This window comes from Diadema antillarum, unplaced genomic scaffold (assembly GCF_040938485.1).
Source record: "Diadema antillarum isolate AM-2024a unplaced genomic scaffold, OU_Dant_1.0 scf00000014, whole genome shotgun sequence".
In the NCBI taxonomy this organism is placed as follows: Eukaryota; Metazoa; Echinodermata; class Echinoidea; order Diadematoida; family Diadematidae; genus Diadema; species Diadema antillarum.
This window is the reverse complement of record NW_027270903.1, coordinates 8,026,857-8,049,347: the sequence shown is the minus strand read 5'-3', so window position 1 is coordinate 8,049,347 and position 22,491 is coordinate 8,026,857. Positions and strand designations below refer to the sequence as shown.

Below are 22,491 nucleotides of genomic sequence, written 5' to 3'. Positions count from 1 at the left end.
TTTGTTGAACCATCAGTCTTGTTTCCAAGCAACCACATTTAAAGGGATTGTATATCGTTTTGGTGGAGACTTAACTTAAGGTTTTTATCATTCTTGCTGTGAGATAGTGAGAACCTCTAATGAAATATGAAAGAGCATGACTACACATACTTGTAATTCCATGAGGATTTCAACGTTTATTTGATGAAAATTGATTTTGAAATGACTGAGATATCCAAAACAGATCAAGAGTGATCCTAATAAAGTGTGGGACCCACATTTTTTACTGTACGATCATTTTGTTTTACTTTGTTTTTGGATCTTTCAGCTATTCCAAACCCAATTTTCATCAAATAAACTGTGAATTCCTCTTCAAATAGTATGCTTTGTGCTATTTCACAAGTGTGTGTGTTTTTTTTTGTATCTCGCAAAATCTCGCCAATTTTCATCTCCACCAATACTGTACCATCCCTTTAAAGTTAATAGGATAATACATAGTTTCCTCTCTGTGGCACTCTCCTTGGTTTGTGATAAAAATTTGTAACAATAATTTTTCTTTCAGTCGATACTACTCTATCAACCTATTATGTATAACCCTCTTAATAAAATTCATTATTGATGCAAATGTGCCTTCCTAATAGCATCCCTTCTATTTAGTGACATTCATGTTCAATATTAACACCTCTCACATACATCAAATTCCCATAGATGAACAATTATGCACTTCCAAAAAAAACATGCACAAACACAAAAATTATTATGGTCAACTTTTGTATTTCAGCCAATGATTTTAATGAATAATCATATAAACTTTTCTTTGTTAAGATGTCACAGGTTCTTGAAAACATGCTTTTCAATCATTTGAATCAATAATCACTTGGTGTTAATAATACAAACTGTTTCCCTTCCGCACACAAACTACTACCCAAGTGTGTTCAAACTGAAAGTGTTAACACTGTGAGGATTGTCATACCTTGGTACTGATAAAAAAATCTATGAACTGACTGGCCTTGAAGAAAAGGCCACATTGGTTTATATTGCACTTTCACATTTTGTTCAAGACTAACAGTGAGACGAGGGTTGACACTGTGACAGATTTGGACTCAGGCACAGATCACTTGACTCTCTGTCATGTTAGTACCCTACAGTAGTAGTCTCAAATATCAAAGTAAGAAGGCCTGCAAAAAGGCTAGGAACTGCTTGATATACTCAATGTTTAGCAGCATGTTGTACCAAATTGCCTACATGCCCATTATCAGGGGCGGATCCAGGAATTCCACAAAGGGGAGGCGCCTTTGCAAAAATTAAAGGGGGGGGGGGCGCATGCACCCCCATTTTTTTCTTTTTATTTCAACCAAAAATAAAAGAGGGGGCGCACTTGGTGCACCCCCCGGAGGTGCCACTGCATTTCATGGTATTTGCTCCCTAACTGAGGGTGTATAAAATTGATCAGTATAGATTTGGCAGACTCTCTAGACTTTGGAGTAATGTGTTACAGGCTGCAGAGAAACCAGTTAACCCTAACTAGGCCGGGGGCCTCCGAGGCCCCCCCTCGACGTTTCGCGCGATGTATCACTATCGCAAGAAGCTATCGCCGCGACATTTCATGACTTTTTTCTTTCGAGTCTCCCGCATCTTTTGACACCAATTTTGTGATGCCCGGGCGCGCGGTTCCGAAGTTGCGCATAAATATGCATGTGCATGTCAGACCAAAAATTGCTCAAAAACATGAATTTGTGTACAATTTTTATGCAAACTGTGTTTACAGGCAAATTTCATAAAAGCATGATTATTTTGGGGTTTTATTGATTAAAATCAATTAATAACATATTTTCTTGTTCAGAACAATGTCGCGGACAAATTTCATCGAAAAAACAATGAAAAACATAAAGTCGAAAAAACAAAGAAATACATAAGAAATTCAAAAAACAATAAATTACTTTCTTTTTCTGACTGCGCAATTTTTTTCTCTTACATTTGCTATGGACACTAAAAAGAATATTTACACAAAAAACGTGCCTGTTTTAAGCTTTATTTAGTGATTTATACCAAATTGTCTCGATTTTATGCATCATTATGCATAAATTAGCATAATTTAGTGTAAATGGTAAATTTTGAAAAAATTAACTTCATGGTACTTTAGATTACATCATAGGCAATGTGTGTGCCAATTTTCGTCGCGATCGCGTAGTTGACGGCCGAGATCGGGGGGGGGGGGGGGGGGGGGCCTGGGAGGCCCCCCCGGCTCTATCATCTACCTAAATAGCCCGGCCTAGTTAGGGTTAAACAATAAGCTGGCTTACAACAATCTTTGGCATTCCTGATTTTCCACAGCTCGACTCACCCCTCCTCACCCTGCCTCATCTTTCGTACATTTACAGCGAGGTACCAATTACAGCAAGGTAAAATTGGTGGCCAATTAAGCAGAGACCTCGTCCAGTGATAAAATCCATCTAGAACACCTCTACAATTCAACAAGTGGACTTAAACCCGTTGAGGACAGACTGATTTCGCTACAACAGGCATTTCCCATAGACACCTGTCCGAGTATACTCGGGACTCGTCTTCAATGGGTTAATGAGTTAGGTTAGGTGAACAGAGTTATAGAAGTTTTATCAAATTTGGACATACAGTAAGAAACCTATAGAATTTAATACAATATTTGATAATAGTGAGAATCCTGATGTAACAAGGTAATTGTAATACATTTCAGGTCCTGATTTGAACAAGATACAGCTGTATTCCTGTTTAACAATGATGATTGTGAGAAAACAAAACAAAACAAGAACGTTAGTGTACAATACACTGTTAGCTTGACCATAACACTGACCTTGAGAACTTACACAAATACTAAAGCATATGGGGATTATAAACCTGAATAACAAACTTGAATACATAACATAAAAGTAGTGATTATGATGTAAATCCTCTCATTTCCATATATAAATTTCACTTTCTGTGTTGAACCAAAAATTGCTAAGAAATGTGAATTCATGCGCAATTGCAATTATGCAAGTTGTGTTTTATATCAAATTTGGTAAAAGCATGCTTATTTTTGTTTTTATTTATCAAGTATATCGGTAACATATTTTGATGCTCAGAACAGTGTCGACAACAAATGTTTGTAGATTGTGCTGCAGGCAATGGGTGTACCGACTTTTATCGTGATCTGGAAGGGGGGGGGGGGGGGGGTGGTGGCTATAACCTACATACATAGACAGGCCTACTTAGGGTTAGGGGGGTAAACATACCAAGGTACTTGACTTCAATGGATAATTTAGAAGTGAGGTGGGTAAACTACCGTTACTCTCCCTTTGAATGGGCCAACCTCAGTTCCCCTTGATGACGGTATACTCATCATTTGAGGAGGGAAAATTCAGCTTCATTTGAGGAGGGTATTGAAACTCATCTCCCTTTCAGGGGCCAACTTCATCTCCCTTTGAAGAGGGTAAACTTATATCCATTTATTTCGTTTGGAGGAGGCAACCTCTCCTCCTTTTGAGGAGGATAAAGTCATCTCCCTACGATGAAGGTAAACTTGTATCCATTTGGGGAGGAAAAAGTCTGCTTCATTTAACCTCATTTGACGAAGGTTAATCTATATCCCAACCTCATTTCCCATTGAAAGGGAAAACTCATCTCCTTTTGAAGAAGGTAAATTTACCTCCATTTGTTTAAAGGAGGCAACCACCCATTCCCTTCAAGGAGGGTAAAGTCATCTCCTTTTGATGAAGGTAAACTCAGCTCTCTCGTGAGAGGGTCACCTCATCTCCAACCTCCTCCCCGACTGTTTCCTCCTGGCTGATTCCATGCAAACATCCCACCCAAGTCCCGTCTCCGTCCACTGGCAGACTTTGAGCCCTTTGACCTTTGACCTGACAGTCTATTATGACCTCCTCTGTCTTCACCATCCCCATTGCTGACACTTATCCCTAAATCATCATGGTCAGTGAAACGGTCACTGCTGTGATATGATTTAAGCCCTCTTTTCTTCTCATCCTGTCTAGTTTCATGACTGTACTGTTGATGGGAACTTTTAAGTCTTTCAGACCGACCCCTTGGTTCACTAGACTCTCTTCCAGCTATTCGTGAGGAAGTCTTCTCCTTGGTAGCAGACAGGTCATGTGGGTCATCTGCACAAAATGCTTGGCCAGAGTCTACCACCCCTCCTTCTTGAACATGTTGCACTTCTTCCTTCAGCCTGACATCCACACCCCTTTCAGCCTCCTCCTTCCTCAAGATTCGGAGGATCGGTATCTCGGAGAATTTCTCTTTCGACAAGAGATGCCAGGCTATGCCCTTTGGCTTGACCCGCTGGTTGTCACACTGAATGGTCCGCGTTGGGGTCAGGATATAGTCCACGCTGAGGTCATGCTCACCAAACAGGTGCTCAGGCATGTCGTCCAACACTTGGCAGTCGTGTACCGTCGTCACGACAACCGTCTCCTGGGTCACAGCTCCCATGGAAGACATCATGGCAAACTCCATGTCGGCATAGCCCTCACCTTTACCAATTCGAAGGCCTAGAGAACGGGAAGTAGTAAGGAAGGGTCAAAGGTTATACACTGGATATTAACAGAGGACCCTCACTATAAAGATGTTCTATAAAACAAAAACCTTTCATGAAAAGGTGACTCTACTGGTCCATAACTCTTTTATATTTCTGTGTTTTTGTACCCTGATATAGTGAGAGACTTGATAAAACAAGGTACATGTAATTGTCATGGTTTTTAGGTAACACAATGTATGATATGGTCATAACTTTCCAATTCATTCAAAGTTTATCAGAATTATTCCCCCCTGTACACAACACATTGAAACACTTCTTGATCTTACTCTCCATTAGCATATCCTGCCTTTTGGAAATGGTGAGACCTGTGCTGGGGACTGTGGACAGTGTGTACAATGCAGTGAGATTTTCTGTGTCAATCAGCACTATAAAAGCACTCAAAGGCCCGAATTCACGAAGGTGGTACAAATGAAACCATGGTTTAAACCATGGACAAAAACCATGGAGCACCAAGTGTCGCATGGAATATTTCATTATGAAATTGGTCATTTCATCGGCAAAATGACCGTTTCGTTAACGAAATTATCATTTTGTGGACGAACTGTTCATTTAGTTACGAAATGTTGTCATTTCGTTTTAATACAAAATAATCATTTCATCAACGAAATTACTGATTTTGTAACGAAATATTCCATGCGACACTTGGCGCTTTATGGTTTTGTCCATGGTTTAAACCATGGTTTAATTTGTACCACCTACGTGAATTCCGGCCAAAGGGTTTCACCTCTGCACACCGAAACTGACCTGTTGGCGAGACGGCGACTGACCCAATGATGACCAATTCAACTTTGACCTCTGCCTTGAGACCAATGGGAGTACTATACTGCCTGACGCCCTGCAGGGAATAAATTGTTCAGTATTAAAAGAAAGATGATTATCAGATAGCAATAGCAGATGAAGAAGTAACGATGATCACAATAATGGAGAACACTTACAGCAAGTACACTGACAATAAACATAGCAAAAAAAAACTAGATATATCGCTACGGCGACTGATATGCCTCCGCCATAATGCATGGTTCTCCTAATAGATCTATAGTACAATGTCTTGACAATGTGTGATGACAGTTTCACACAATTGGCAAAATATTAAAATGACAGGTTTGACACAAATATGCTGAATGTTCACTTTCCTACAACTAGGTTCAATCGGATGAATGATTAAAATGTCAGAGTGCAGGTATTTGGGGAACTGATGATTTTTACTTGACTTTTGACCCTTTTATAAGTTTATGCATTGAGTAATTTTCAAGGTATTGAAAAAAAGTATGATTTCAGTATCAAATGGAAAAATAGCATTATCTAAACCTGGCCTTTGACCTTTGACCTCACAGTTCCAAATAGAATCACTGTTAGGTTGAACATGCATAAATACGTAAGTTTCATGATGATACCTTGAGTTACTTTTGAGATATGGAGGAAAAAGTGCAATTCAGCACTTTCACTTGACCTTTGACCTTTTGACCTTTGACCTTTTGGCAAGAAACTTCCCACAGAATATATATTTGGTAATACATGTATACATCAAGTTAAAAAAAACAAAACCCTTCAGGCATTGCATAAATATAAGGAAAGTAGTGATATTTTGAGGAGTTGACCTTGACCTTTGACCTTTGAACCATGACCCCCAACTTCCCTAGATAATTACTGCCCATTGGAACAAGCATAATACTAAGTTCCATGAAGATACCTTGAACCATTTGCGAGATATGGAGAAAAACATGAATTTTCAACCTTTTTTTTCACAAAATAACCTGTGACCTTTGACCCTAAAATCCAAACAAAGTATTATCCCCCCAGGATATACCCTCATACCAAGTTTGATGTAAAACCACCACACGGTTCTTGAGATATCGACAAAAACAAAACGGGACGGACATACGTACGTACGGACGTATGTACGTACGGACGGACGGACGACCCAAAAACATAATGCCTCCGGCCACTTCGTTGGCGGAGGCATAAAAAAGATTACAGGGAATATTTACAATAGTGCTTTTGAAAACAAAAGTAGGTATCGACGTACATTGCAGACGGAACAAAGTAACAAATTCATTACTGTTAAACACGATACTTTTGCGGCATGAAATCTTCGCGAATTGGAGCCGACGACCTTTTTCATGGCACAATATTTCCGTGTCGAGTTGCCTCTATTGAACATTCAATGCGTATAGTGTAGACAAGAACTTTCACATGCATTTTAATTTTGCAAAACTTGGCTCTCGCAAAAGTCGCGATATTAACATGCATGCGAACATTCCTCGTTTTACAGTATACTACCAGAAGTAGAAGTAATACACATGAAAATCATGATGAATAGTAAATCACGTTGGACAATTAATAGATAGAGGTATACTTGGGTGACCCGCACCTCGTCATAGTTAATGTTTGCCCATATTTGAATCACATGTCGCCACTGAAATTCTTTGAAATCCAAATCACATACCCAGGTACAGGAAAAATGCTGAAAATTCCAATGGAATCACAAGTTCACTGATCGATATTGAAAATTTGCAGCTATCGTCGTCAAACGCAAACGATGCGAAAAAGTTGCGCGCTAAGGAAGGGGCCCGCAACTCGTCACCCGCTCTCCCATAGACTTAGCACGTAAAAGACGTGTGCGGGTGACCGTGATGTTCCCATAGACATACACGTAAAAGATGCGTGCGGGTGACTTATAACACGTATTCCTATAGCCCTATGAAAATTTCAGATTTTCGCGAAAAACTGTTCGGTTTTCACCACAATTTGCTTGGTTGTGGTAGCCCTGCCAAGTTTCAAGCGTACAGAACACAGTCCCGGGCATACATTTTTGTTTAGTGCGCTCAAAACAATTTTAAGCGGGGTGACGGTATTCGGGCCCCTGACGAGGTGCGGGCACCTCACTATACACTAGTGTACCTACATACTACATGCACAAATAGCACAAAATTATGGTAGTCCCCAACTAAATATTTCAACAAGTGAACACAATCATTAGCAATGAAAATATTTACATTAAACACAAAAACAAAGAAAACAACAACAACAGTCTGAATGTGCGAGGGGGTGGGGCTACCAATTTAAATAGGTCTCCGTAGTTACCTGAGAGGAGGAGCATGTTCTGAGCATGTTCTTGTTAGCTCCATGAGGTGGATCAATCCGGTTGAAGAGACCCGATTTAAGGCGAGGGGTCGGGACGAGGAGCGTTTTCCTTGCCTGTGAATACGTGATAAGATTTCAGAAAGCTGGAAAAAAGTTATTTGCTGAACCAGTTTGAAATTAATCTACCCTTCATAAATCATATTTTGCTTATTCTTTGTGTCTGCGTAACTGTCTAATATTGTTCCATGAAAAAGTTGATATGTGACTGTCAGTCGGAAGAATAGTTTAGTTATCACTCAACATGGTGTAATTCTTCATTTTGGCAATTTCTTTCATCATCCAGATTTATCAATGCTGTGCTCTTCTCATTTGTAACAATCATAACCATTGTTTTCCTTGTCATATCTCCTTCTATAGACCGATTCCGTGACGCGCTATGTGTATTTTTGGCATGGGCAGCGCCATTAACGCGGTGTCTTTGCCAACCCCCCCTCCCCTCTCCCCCACCCCCTTCCGCGCGCAGAATGAAAAACTGATGCATTTTCGTTTTAGCCAATGGGCGTCTCGTACTGAGTGTGCGAACGCTTGCTTAGTGCACGAACCTTTGTTACAAGTGCGTGATAAACATGTTGCCTGGGGGTGGGGGAGAGGAGGGGGGGGGGTGTCGGCTAAGACACCTCAAAATGAGCTCATGGCTGCGCCCAGTGCCACAAATTGTCTGCTGCCCTCAACGAACCCGAATCGGTCTATACATAAAAAAAGGGGGGGGCTGAAATAATACAGGGAGGTTGGTATTGGAGGGCTGGTGAGAGAGAGAAGAAAAAACAACAGAAAAGTAATGGAATAAAGTAACAAACCAAAAAGTACAGATAAAAAAAAAATAAAAGTGTAAGCAAGTTTCCATTTTCTGAAAATGCAGTTCTCTATTAACGTGTTCTTGATGTCAACATTTACAGAACTATAGAGACAGGAGACCCTGATATAGGAGTCTCTATAACACTTTATAAGTGAGAACTGAGAAACACAACAATCGAGGATACACCTGACGGAAGAGAATCTAATTACAACAAAACACTTCAAACTATGAAAATTACAGTAGCGTCAGGTTTATCGCTACATCAGGGTACAAAATCAAGAGGTGGGACCTGAAAAATCACCTTGTTAAAAGGGAGTGTTGTAATACAATTGTATCTGGCCTCTTTACAACAAAGTTCCACTGTACTGGTAAAATGAAATGCTTGGATTCATAATCTTACCTCAAGCGCCATAAAGCGAGCTTGTTGTTGGGGCTTGTCTGGATTCACTTTGACAGTTCTCGCCTTTCGGAAGATTTCCATAGACTGGAGACGATCACAGGCAGCTGCTGCCCCCTAGGTAGGGGAAGGCGGTGGTGGGGGGGGGGGGGGCAGATGGGAATCAAAGAGGAAAGGAATATCTAGATGAGTAATAATTACCTGGCATAGCACAGACTTGAATACATTTGTACATCTGTGTAACAGTGTCTTCTCAGTTCAGTAGGTTTCTAATCAATATTTTATATAAAGAAGTCCTGTTAATCTTCCATTGTAACACTCTGTTGACCTCTCCCACTAGCTCTTTTCATGAAACTCATTGAAGTCGAACAGCATTTTCTTATGGTGCATTCAACTTTTTACCTGGATAAAAGATATAAACAATAGTATCATGGGGACATTGTCTCTCTCTTTCCAGACTTTCTAGAACAAGTGCAATCATTGTACAATATTCATCAGATGTTACATGAAAACTCAATCCTTCTCTCTCACTGGAGCAGGTAAGGTTTGGAGCCATCCATAATACATCTCACTTGTTTTTCTTTACTCAGACCACAAAAGACTTCATCCTCTAAAGGAAAGAATCCAATAATATTTAAAACTAACATATTTTTATTCATGTTGTTACATCTGCAATCTCCATATTATAGGCCTATTAAATGCAGCCCAAATATTTTCATCTACTCTACAATATGATAGCTCTGGAGTACATGTATGGGTGAAGCCAACATGAAAAAGTGAGGTCCATGTTTGCTACCTTTGAAGCTGTAAATGTAGACTCGGTAGTAACTTAATATTTTATAGAATCATAATAATGACAACTCAATAATGTTCTTATTTTACAAAGGAAGCCTCTATAGTGTTAACCATTCTTCCACAGCACCATGCCATAATAATCATTACCCAACCAATCAATGCCGGGTTCCTATTCTTACACCTGGATCAAGAGGGACATATGATGGGTAAAAACATCTTGTCCAAGGACGTAAGCACTCCGCAGGATTCAACCTCTGGATGTCTGTTTCACAGTCAAGAATATCTTCAATTACTTGCTATCTTCGTCTTTTAATATTATATCTGGGAATATAGCACCCCCCGGAAGAGGTTTAGATACGAGATTCCCACCTACCTTGAAGTTTGGTATGCGATGGTGAACTGGCCGTGGGAAAGCAGCGATGTCATTTTCTTCAAGATAGTTCCATATTTTCTGTCGTATGCTTTCCTTACTGATAAGGTCCATACTGCACCTTACACTCTTGTCTCTGGTAAAAAAAAAAAAAAGAAGAAAAAAAAGAAGAAGGAGAAACACCGTTAAAAAGCAACAATAAACAAGCAAACAGTGGAGTGACTAGACTCTCCACTGACACTGGGTCTGTATTACATATTCCGGCTTCCCTATTGGGCTCCTTATACATCATTACTAATAAAATATCCTAAACTTCTTCCATTTTGTTCAATTTAATCTGTAAGTTAAAAACTGTGTATTTCTAAAAGGTGCCTAGTTGCTATTTAGTAAGAACTAGACCTATGGCTGTGGCTGACGAAATGGAAAACCGCCATATTAAAGAAGAAAGCAAACAGCAAGCTTGGCTGGTCTCCTGTACCCGAGGTTATTAGAACCTACAAATTGTAGTGAAAGCTCTTCACTTCGCCCTTCTCTCCCCCACCCCCCAATCGAGTCAGTCAATTCACAACTTTAAAAATAGGTAGAGGCAATAAATTTATGAATTCTTACAACATGTTTGATGGCCATAATTTACGTGTGAACCTTGAATTTAAGTTAAGATAATTTATTTTCATTTCATTTTATTGTTTCTGTACGGTACAAATAATCAACTATGTTCACTGTCAGGAATATACACATGGTTCATAATAATTCATGGCTGATTTTGCACACGTGAAAGGTAAGCAAATCATTGTGACAGAGAACGGAGACATAATAAAAGAAAAAAAAGTCAAGGTACCATATGTACAGGAGGATCCCCAGTAAGCCGAGCTGAATATTGGAATCTCATGCACAAAGAAATATAAATAAAGTTTTAACCAACTTTTCTCTATTTCCAACAACAAAACATACATCGTCATGCTATGTACACAGGTGATGCCAAAGCCCGCCGCACACTAGACCTACACGATTTTGCCCCGATTCACCAGTCTTAAGACCTTAAGACTAGAAGTGTGACGTCACAGTCTTGCCATTTTCTAGTCGTAGGACTGGGTCTTAGCGCCAGTCGTAGAGATTTGACATGTTGAATTTCTACGACCAGTCGTGAGCTTTCAGCCATTCACAATGCAGTAAAATGCAAGCGCACACAGTGCGCACTGCGCGCACTTTACAGTCGTAAGCCTACTCGGTTGTACAGTGTGCGGTGTCCGGTCGTACGACCGGTCTTCTAAGACCCAGCTTGGCTTAAGACTTTAAGACCAGTCTGATCGTGTAGCGTGCGGTGGCCTGCTTTAGAAAGAAAAACACAGAAGGGGATAGCAACAATGAAAGATGTTGAGAAAGAACAGTATGAGAGAAAGAAATAGAAGAAAGGCTCCTAGTTCACTGTACAATAATAGCTAATACACTGTACAACTAAAACCTAGTCAAGCAAGCCTATAAAGAAAGGCAAGCAATGCTAGAAATGGTCTAGTTTCTATTCCATTTCTAAGAAGTTAAAATTAAATTTTAGGCAATGTGTCACATCATTAAACAATGCCAAATGGGAAATGCATGGATGGTAAACAATGGCCAATGCTAAGATTAAGAATAAGATCTGAAGTTTCAAGACATTTATACAGCCAAACCAGCAGGATATGAACATGATGATGATTTTTCAGAACTCGGTTCTCGGGTAGTGATTAGGTAGGTGGCAGTGTTCTTTCGATGTTAATACGACACAGCTAACTAACACATAACCGCAGCAGCGACCCCATACGGACAAATACATGTATGTTACAGCGCCCCGCTAGCTACGGGGTTAACTAACACAGAGAATTTAAAATCATTTACAAACAAAACGTGATTTTATATACATGGGACTAGACATTATAACTTAAAAACTAAAGTTGTGGAACTCGACAGTGCAGAGGAGAGAGTCCTATTTCGGGACTTTGTGGATAAACACGGTAGACCCGGAATACCTGACGACACCATATTAGACTCACCCTCAATCCTTCGGCAACTGTTGAGTCTGCACACTAAAAAACTGAACAAATTTCGATTCTTCAGCATCCATCAAGGGGTATTGTACTAAACTAACGTTACTGTACATGACATCAAGGGCAGCCATTACGTAATGACTCGCGTTTGTATTCTCATGGTCGGACATCCGGGTATTTTGCGTGTCACGGGGTCATGGATAGCGTTGGAGTGAAAACAAACCACTCGCGTGAGCCTGGAGTGAACGCTGTACGTGTTTTCTGCCGGGGCGCCCCGCGAGCATAGCGCTAGCGCAAGCTGGTACTGTAGCTGTGCGGGCGGCAGGATTAGGCCCTAGGCCTACTCTAAATTAGGCCCTACCCTAAGTACTACAGTACTAACGTTAGACCTACCTGAAGTTTCTATGAGGTACTAAGTAAGCGTAGATATCGGGGTAGGGCCTACTCAAAGAGGTTCTACTGCACATCTGGCCATTCTGTCGGGTCGTTGATCCAGAGTCCTGCCGCGATTTCATACGGGCACAGGTCCAGTCCGGCTGCCTTCAAGTTGGCAAAATACCGGGACCGATCGATCGACAGGATCCAGATTTTTAGAATATTGCTGCCAAGACATGATGCATGTATCCCATGAATGATGGCACAAATGACAAAATGAATAATGAAAAACAGTCCCCATGTCTGCGCAGAGTTGCACATAAAGTGTACGCGTCGCACATGCACAGCATGCAGTATGCGCATTCATATATGCAGGCTTAGCGCTTGCAAGCTGTTTGTTTTCACTCCAGTCAACCGGAAGTGACGTGTAGCCGACCGCAAGAATATTGAACGAGACACACACTTATGTATTCACGCGTATTGAAGTACACGACACACGCACACACACACACCGAGCAGAGTTGATGGGAGCTTCCCACATCCATCCATTTGCCGAATCCAATCCACTCCGGATGTTGCGTCCACCGCGCGCGCGAAGTCTCGGTCGGAGGATAGGATCGAGGAGAGAAAAATGACATCATCTGTAGTAGCGTCTATTCCACAAAGGGGGCATAATTTTCATTTCTGATTCAGTAATCTATTATATTGAGGCAAAAACAATCAAAAATGATTTACACAATCAAAAATCATAGACTAGACAGAATAAGTTAAAATTGATGACTCCATTCGAAAAATTATCATAACGGATTGAAATTGGAATAGATTAATGGTAGAGTTCCCCCCTTATCGTAATGAACGATTCCGATATTATTTATTTCTGCCGGAAACAAGCCAATGGATCTTGTGGAGCTGCATCCATCTTGCTGAAAATATCACGAAAACCTGCCCAAAATGTCTGCACGTAAGTATTGATCATCATTCACCATTTTAAGTTGGACAGTGTTGGAGTGTATCAGTGATCAGACAATAAAACGGTATTTGGCTACTGTACGGGATCTATGTTAATCACGATAACATGTTCGTTGTTCAGTTCTCAATAGCTTGCAAAGCTCATTACAGTGATTGGGCATCTCGCAGCAATGCCGCATCATCGCTACGGATGTCATCCAGGCAGCAGTACGCGTTCTGTAGCGTAGTGTTGGATCGGATAACTATTAAAGTACAACCAACATACCAAAGCAATACACTAACAGTGCTGCTGCACATCCAGGCAGCACAGCACAGGGCATCACCTTGCCTTTTACTAGATTCTACCTTGTTTTGTTTTATATGTTCACTCCCTTCTAACATTTTTAGATTCTCTTATGACAATATAGTCTTTAATTTGCATGCTGATGGGGAGCTTCGGTAGTCACAGATGACTGATGTACGAAGAGATCTATTTTCAGTTCAAAATAAACAAGAATGTTTAGATAAAAAACTTATTTGGACTGGTCCAGGCAAAGGAATGTCATCTGCAGTCACTGTGTATGAAAGCTGTTAATTCATGGCAGAACAATATCTGGTAGAGAGTTGAGATTCAAAGTGTTATTTTTGTAGAATGGATGGGAGACGTTGAACTTGTTGAAGGTATTGTGGATTTAGACATCTAGTCAAATAAAAAGATTGGCTTTGTTGTTGATTTATTTTGAAGTACCAGGTATGTGTCATGGGTGTGATCAACCCCGCCCCAGGGCGTGCTCCATTGCGCTCCAGTGCATTCGGGCTGGTCGCAGAGTGTGGTGGGCTACAGTAACATATCAAGGGGTACTGTAAAAGTAGATATTTTCGCGCAACTAATTTTTCGCGCTTGGCCATGTAAGAAGAGTTTCGCGTGTTTTTAATTCCGCGGAATCAAGACATCACGCACAGGAACTTATGGCAAGCAAAAATATTCGCGAGCTTTTATTTTCGCGCTAGTTTCTGGTTGCGCGAAATGCGCGAAAATTTCAACACCACGAAAATTTCCACTTTTACAGTATGTGCAGATCTATAGCTTCGATGTCAGCTTTTGGAATTAGATGTCAGATCTATATAACCCATGTATGTTTCCAATCATTTTTCTCAATTTTGTCAAATATGTTTGAAATGTTGCACATTCTTTAATGACTGTTAAATAGTGTTACATGCATGACCAAAATCATGTCAATAATGATGATGGTGTACTAGAAATTGATGATTTTAAATCTAATGATGATAATGATTCTGGAGGGCCAGGCATATGTGACACTTTAACTTACAAAGTGTCTACAAATTGTAGGTACTTGGGTAGCTAGCTTCTCTTCTTTTTTTTTTAAAATCAGAATTCAGTATTTGAATTACAAACTTTTTAAAGGCACATGGTCCCGTTGGTTTAGTCAAGTGTGTACGCGGGCGCATCGCGCTAGTTTCCTATAGAGTCCTACGCTATCGACTCCTCTTTAGCGCTTACGCTGTGGCCCACTTCCCCCGAGTCCGAAAAAGTCCGATCCGATGTAGCCAGTGGTCCGATCACAGTTCGGCTCATAATTCGGCTGAGGGGATGACAGCTTTAGCAAACTTCTCTTGTGATGTCATAATAAGAAACGCATACACGCGCCCTGACATTTCTACAGACTGCGTGATGCGCAGAGAAGACAACGAAGGCAACGTTACTTAGCAACACCTACTGTACGCGCTTTACTCTTGATGACAGCTGTACTTCGGCAATCTTCATATCAACACTAATGGTGATCGGCAAAATCATCAACAGCGCCCTCTACACTACCGGGACTATGCGCCTTTAATGCTGTAAACTTTAGTAAGCCCACTCGATTCAGGTGTAGAAATGTGCAACATGGAGGCAATGGTAACACTGGTCTCTAATCAATGACGGTTGCTTTCAGGACATCTGAGCCAATTTGCTAGAAAACACTCCCGCGTCCATGCCACTTGGTGACTATAGTGCAGTATTCCAAAGGGTTATGAAACAACTGTTCAATGGCACTGTGCGCTGTTATGATTCACTTTTATCTCCTGTCTCACACTTTGCAGCTTACACGAGACTTCAGGATAATAATTTCCAGCATGGGATGCAGAGATCTCCGTATGCCACTTACCCAGGGGTCTACACACAGGCTGTAAGTACAAATGTTGAATCGCTGTAGTATGTTCAAGTCTCCTGAGCGAACCGTTGAAAAGCAGAGCCAAATTTGACTCTGATTTCTTCTGTAGAACTTTCCATGACAGAATTTGCTTCAACTCTTTATGTGCCACATTCGCACGCCCGACTCAGTCCATGGAGTACCAACTTTGCATATTCTGCTCAAACATGCAAACCCACCCAAAACGATTGACAAGTTGTCAAATCCGGAAGTACAATGAAAGCGTTTCTTGCGAGTCTTGCTTGTCACACGTAGCTTGCATTTTATGTGGTGATTGACTATCAATTGGTTTTTCTTACTGGATTTGCAAGTAAATTCTGAGTTTCTGCCACTGTTTTGATAAATCATTTTTATAGAGCGCAAATTACATTCAAGTCTCTAAGCACTTTTAGAAATGAGAAAAGACAGATCATACATGTGTAAGAACACACAATACAAAGTAGAAAATTACATATATATATCAACTTAAAACACATCATTAAACAATTTACAGAACAATGGTTACTTTACAATTAAATGAGACTTCAATAAAGACTTGAACTGATCTAATGATGAACATTCTCTGATATCATTGGGGAGCTGATTCCAAAGTTGAGGTATTGAATATTGAAATGATCGTTGACCGTCCGTATGACTTAGTCGATACATTAACCGGTCTTAACAATTGTTTGGTGCTTGAGCGAAGTTGTCTGGAAGGTTGATATTCCTGGAGGAGCTGTTGCAAATAATGAGGAGCTAACTGATGTTGACATTTATATGCAATTACAAGTAACTTATAAACTAACCTATCTTTGACTGGCAACCAGTGCAACATGTGTTTTGTTTGCAAAAATCATGACTTGACAATAATGCATCCACTACTGGTCATTTGATAGAAAAGCAATCATCGATTTGTCATACAATTTACATCAAAGCAAAGCTTGACATTTTCCTCTTCAACTTTGCTTGTTACATGTCCAGGGTTACAAAAATCTATAAGTAACATAAATTTGAAAAAGAAAACGTTTTTCCATTTAATCATTACGTTGCTATCTCAGAATAATATGGCACACAGGGGCTCTACACCATAGCACATGAGGAGTTAAAGTCTGTGAAAGTTTCTGAAGTAATCACCTGACATCAGAAGGCATTAAACATTGAGAAGTTTTAACAGAGTACTGGCGACTCCTATCATAAAAAATGTAAAGTCCTTGGGACTGGCAGTTTTCTTTTCATGGAACTTTTGTTATTATTGAAGGAAATTTTGCATCGTAGACTTTTTAATACTGAAAAAGCTGGTATTGTTGCAAGGGTTGCAAACTTCGCTAAACACTGTTAGGCTGTGCAACACACAAAACTCTGATAAACAGGCAGGCATTAGTGCATTTTGTAGCCTTGGGGTCAAATTTCAAAGAACAGCATCTCACAAAAATATCTCTGTCCTGATTTGTGAAAATTTCTGTTCATAAATAAAAATAACAGCTGTTACCCTCTTACCAGAATATTAATGATTTTGGGATCTGAATTTTTATTTTGTATTGTAACTGTGCTAGTTGTAACAGGACCGGCCTTTTAGGTAAATTACTTCATGGATGATTATTGTGACCAACTCTGGTAAATTGCTTTGCAGGTGAGACCGGTGGTGTCCAACATCTCAGTGATCGGCGTCCAGTACAACGGTCCTCCCTGTAGGGACTACCTCGGTCTCTCCGTCTTCTTACTGGTCTTCTTTCCTCCAATTGGTCTCTTCGCAATCCTCAAGTCCAGACAGGTTTGTGGGATTCATTTATGACCTCCGCCAAGGGAGGAGGTTATGTTTTCGTTACCGTTGGTTTGTGTGTTCGTTCGTTCTTTCGTTAGTTTGTCCGTGTGCAAAATAACTCAAAAAGTAGTTAACGGATTGGGATGAAACTTGCAGGAAAGGTTGAGAATGACACAAGTAACAAGCGACCAACTTTTGCTAATGATCCAAGAATTTTGGGGGAATTTATAAAGGATTTTTGATGTTTTGGCAGGTAGGGTCAATGAACTTGGGTGTTCAGGCTGCGCGTATTTGAGGTTTGCCTGCGCGCACTAAAGTGCGTACTCTAGTTTCTGCTGGGGCGAGGCGCGCCGTGCAGCTGAAGGCATATGACGTAACAAAGGCTTCTATATTTGGAAATCTGGCGACTTTTAGCACCAATGTTGTGTACATATGATATCTCTATGGAAGAACAAGATCAGTGTAATGGTGGAAATAAGCTTCATGCTTGGTGGAGGTCTGCGCTCTCAGAGTGCTTTTCTAGTTTATTTATTTATTTATTTATTTATATATTTATTTATTTATTTATTTATTTATTTTCATTAAAAAAAAACAATTACCATGGCAGCTTGCAGACCGAATTAAGATAATTTATAATGGTACCAATATTACATGCACTTTGTTTATCCCAGTGAGCAACGAACTACAGTCAAACCTGTCTAGAGCGGCCACCCAAGGGAGTTGAAAAAGTGGCTGTGTAGACAGGTGGCCGCTATAGACAGGCAGGTTCTTTAACATGCTTTTTTTCTCTTCGAGGGAATTGTGTTCAGTGGTTGTATACAGCAGGTGGCAGCTATAGGCAGGTGGTCGCTAAGACAGGTTTGACTGTAAAACAACATAAATTTGAAATTAAGAAGTGCATTTTTGGCGGCCTGGAGTTGAGAGTTTTCTCATTCATGTGTGGCTTGGCCTGACTTGGAATGTCTCCCATGATGTTCCTTTTCATAGGTTCGTGACCGAGCATCTGTCGGTGATATCATAGGAGCCCAGCGGGCATCGGGTACGGCCCGTCGTCTTTGCTACGTCGGTTTAGCCGTGGGCTTCTTTCTCTGGCTTGCCTTCCTCACCACCGCCATGATCATCTTCTCTCAGACCACCAACTTGACCTTCGCTGACCCACCGCCGGCCCAGCAGATCTACTACGAGACCTTCACCGCGATGATTCAGTTGGGAAAGTAACCTTTGACCTCTGTGTCAAAGATCGCTTCAAGTTGTAGAAAATAAAAGATCTTCACCAGGCCGTCTCTCCAGCAGCCCCAATGCAAGACCTTCTCTGTCACGACTCAGCTGGAGAAGTTAATTGTGACCTTTTATGTCAAAGGTCATTTCAGATCAAATGATTCTTCCAGACCTCCAACCACACCTTTGCAAGTCACCTGTATAGCAGTTCCACTATAAGATCTTCATACAGTGTCAGTATTCTAGTAGGAAATAAATGTTGACCTTTTTTGTCAAAGGTCATGTCAGTTACAAAGGTGCAAGAATATTTCCCAAACAGCCAGGCTGACCTCCATCAAAGCCACTGTTCTACACAGCTTGGTGATTCATGTTTTGGGTAGGAACCTGTGACCTCAGGGTCAAAGGTCATTTCAGTTTAAAATCAGTTTAGACATCTTTTGACCTTTGCAGAGCTATTCCCTCTGCAGTTCAACCCAACCCCGTCAGTAAAGTGATTTCTGTGCAACCTTTGGGTTATATGTCCCTTCGGCCTACAGAAATCTTCCATAGGGCCTATCAGACCTTTGCTATGAAAGCAGCCTCTTTCAAGCAGTAGAGATGATGATATGAGGTATTCAGAGTACAGTGATACAAAGCTTTGGAAGTCACTTTTGGTCTTTGGTTCAAAGGTCACTTTGGTCAGATTGGAGTAAAGTGTAAAAGTGTAAGTAAGTAAACATATTCAGAGGATTGAGGTGAAATATGTTTATAGTCTAGCATCTACCTTCCGTGATATTTGTAGCATGCTGTGGTAAATTGACCAAGTTTTGTAGATTTGAGGTAAAGCAATATTCTGCTACTCAACACATATACATTGTAGAATGAACATGGAGTTCTTTTCCTTTTCTAGTTGTTAACAGTGTTTTCTTAAAGAGTAGGGGAACTCGAAGTACAACATGAAATACCAAGTGAAGCTCAGAGATTGTAGATATTCTGGGTTAGCTGGTGAGCTAATGGTCAAATGTAATTTCAGTGGCTTAACACATGATCGCTGTGTTGGCTGTTTTAAGAAATTTAGACATTTTTGAAATTATGTCGGTGTATTAATTGAAAATGTTATTTCAGTGTGGTGCTGTGTAGGTGTAGCTTTTTCATGTTCTCCCAGCAAAGGTTGATTTTGCTGTAATTAATGATAGATCATACAACAAAAACACTACCATGAAATTGGATTGATAAGAAGAAAATATGCCGACTTTCTCTTAAGTTCTGGCTCAAAATGATTTCAGAAGAAGAAATTCCAGCCCTCATATCATAATTGTTAACTGTATATGGTAAAGGTTGTTAAGACTAGAGAAATCTTTGATGAAGTAAGAAATAATTTCATGTGTGCTTTTTTTTTCATGAACAAACTCGATGGGAGATTTATGAGGGCTTGATATAATTTGGAAGATTTCAGAAGATATATCAGATATCGCTTGAAGGAAAGTGGAAATAAGTCAATCAAGTGTTTAAGAATGTTTATGACAATCATCACTTAACTGAAATAGTACTTGCATACAGGGGATGGGGACTCAAGTGCTTTATATGTTTCTACAATGCATCTTTGTCTTGTATGTTTAGAAAGTGCTTTTCTTTTCCACCGTAAGAAAATGGACAAAATCATTCTTAGAAAAGAGAAATCCTGAGACAGTAGTATTTACAAATGATAGATTAGCTCAATTTCTGCCCCTCATAGGACATTATTGTATTAAGTGGAGTAGTACAAACTCAACTTCGCTTGTGATATCTCGGCTGCATTACATGACATTCCAGCACTTATTTTGTTTTTGTTATGGCTTCTTTGTATTTTGGTTTGCTTCGTTAATGACTTTATATTATTGAATGTCTTCTTCTTTCATATTCTTTCTACTTTCCATTTTTTTTTTGTCATTCAATCACTGATCTTGTAAGGTTATCAAGAAAAAAACATGGAATTCAAATCCTTTTCTCAACCCTTGCATCCTGGATGGTAAGTTGAAACTTCCCCTGTGAGAAATATCATTTCGTGTACTTATTGCCATGAAAGTGTTCACAAGATTTACAACTGATATTAATGATTTGTTATTGTTTTGATTATGATTGTCGTTATCATAAGTAGCAGTATTAATGAAGTCATGATTTTAGCCATGTGAATATGAACTACTCGGTGGTCAAGGATCGAGAGCTTTTAGGTGCAGGTGCAGGTGAATATTTTGAAGAGATGATTAATTCCTGGGCAGCATTTCATGAAACTTGTCAGTCACTGGCAACTGCTACAAACTACTGAAATCCTTGCACTTGATTGGCTGAGAGCAAATTTGTCAGTGAAAATCCTTGACCAAACACTTGATGAAATGTTGCTCTTGATGGACAAGAAGACAGTCATGACTAAAATCTTTTATGAAATGTTTCTGGTGATATTGCCTCCAGGTGCTATAATATTATTTATTGTTCATGATTGAAATGTCAAGACTGTAGTTTGAGTATGTTGACCGGGATAGGAGGATGATATAGTAATTGGTGAGTCTCTGTTATTTCTATTTTTTTTTAAGTTAAAAAAAAAACAAAACCCACACATTTGTGTATGTAAGTATTTTGTGTCAGCATGATCAATGTGAGCTTGTTCAAAGCGATTAGACATGAAACTAAAAGAATTATAGGGACTGAAATTCAAAGGAAAAACTTTAACTTTTGAATATTGTGTAAGTGAAAATTGAGAGGAATTTTCAAATTGTCAGGAAAATATCTTGATGAGGTGAACGTCAGTTAGTCATGAGACACAAAGGTTTTTGGATCATGTGATTGTGCTTCTGTGTGTGTGCGCCACTTGTTTTGCCATGTCACTATGATGACACATGATCTAGAAAGATGAGATGTCTCCATGACGATATATGAGATGTGGGAAGGACATCTTTGCATAGTGGAGTCTTAACACAAAGGGAAGTCACTCTGAAAGAATATCAAAACTTTGTTATCATCACCGCCTGCAGTTAAAGGTCCAGTTTACCTTTGGAAGCAGTCATTTGAAAAATGTTCAGGATATTGCCTTTCATGCATATGTGTAGGTCTGTTGTACCACAAAACACCCTCCCATATAAAAGTTTTGCAATAAAGCCTAAGATATAAGGAGATGTCAGTATTTTTCTCAATAAACCGTAGCAGTATACGGTTTAGTCTGGAAACATTTTTATTATAGTTATTGTTCACATTTTCTATAATTATTATTTAACAACACTTGGCATCCATTGTACTGATTCAAATTTTCACAGTGGTTGTTTCTACCCCTAACTCACATTTTAGAAGTATTTTAAAGCACTAATGCTGGGTTTTTGTTTCATCTGCAAATGGTAGTTCATTTTTCCACTTTATGGAGTCGGGCAGTTCATTAACCTGATGGCCATTCTCTGAATCTTCCTGTCAGTTGGATCTATGTTGATGAGGCCAGGTGTTTTAATGTCTCCTTTAACAGTCTTCTTCCATGTTTTGTGGGTTTCCATTAGATTTTCTGCTGGCTACTATCAAACTGATTGCTTTCTGGAGCCAGTTATTTTTGTCTTGCCTGCGTAGCAGAAGCGAGACATAGGCATCTCTTATCTGTCGTTATCGTCATTGTCAACAATTTGGTGTATTCTCATTAACTTTTCCAGTATTTGAGGTTTGACCACCAAACTCACACCAAAGGTAAATAACCTTGAAATACTGGTCTAGTTGGAAAATTGGTGCAGTCAGACAAGGTCAAAGGTCAAAAGGTTAATGAACATTGAAAAACACTGCTACACTGGCAGATTGCAATATGCAGGCAAGACATCACTTTCCATTAGTTTTGTCTCCTTGCCTAGCCGCATAGACATACTATCTCCAGCCTGCTAGTTTGTAACACATTTATCGTCCTTAAGAGGCCTGTTTCATCCAGATTTGATAAACCGT

The 22,491-nt window shown here is 39.8% G+C and overlaps 2 protein-coding genes across 2 annotated transcripts; one reads left to right on the top strand and one right to left on the bottom strand.

Annotated features, from left to right (window-relative positions):
* Positions 1-3,167: 3,167 nt before the first annotated feature.
* Positions 3,168-12,152, bottom strand: LOC139723211 (methenyltetrahydrofolate synthase domain-containing protein-like). The gene is made up of 6 exons (XM_071634474.1): positions 12,079-12,152; positions 10,055-10,187; positions 8,890-9,003; positions 7,634-7,747; positions 5,294-5,384; positions 3,168-4,502 (listed from the first exon to the last, which is right to left on the bottom strand). The coding sequence occupies exons 2-6, from the start codon at positions 10,163-10,165 to the stop codon at positions 3,745-3,747; spliced, it is 1,188 nt and encodes a 395-aa protein (XP_071490575.1). The 5' UTR covers positions 10,166-10,187; positions 12,079-12,152; the 3' UTR covers positions 3,168-3,744.
* A 1,186-nt stretch (positions 12,153-13,338) lies between these two features.
* On the top strand, positions 13,339-20,571 carry LOC139723200 (proline-rich transmembrane protein 1-like). The gene is made up of 4 exons (XM_071634462.1): positions 13,339-13,408; positions 15,499-15,584; positions 17,218-17,358; positions 18,337-20,571. The coding sequence occupies exons 1-4, from the start codon at positions 13,399-13,401 to the stop codon at positions 18,565-18,567; spliced, it is 468 nt and encodes a 155-aa protein (XP_071490563.1). The 5' UTR covers positions 13,339-13,398; the 3' UTR covers positions 18,568-20,571.
* The last annotated feature ends 1,920 nt before the right edge of the window (positions 20,572-22,491 follow it).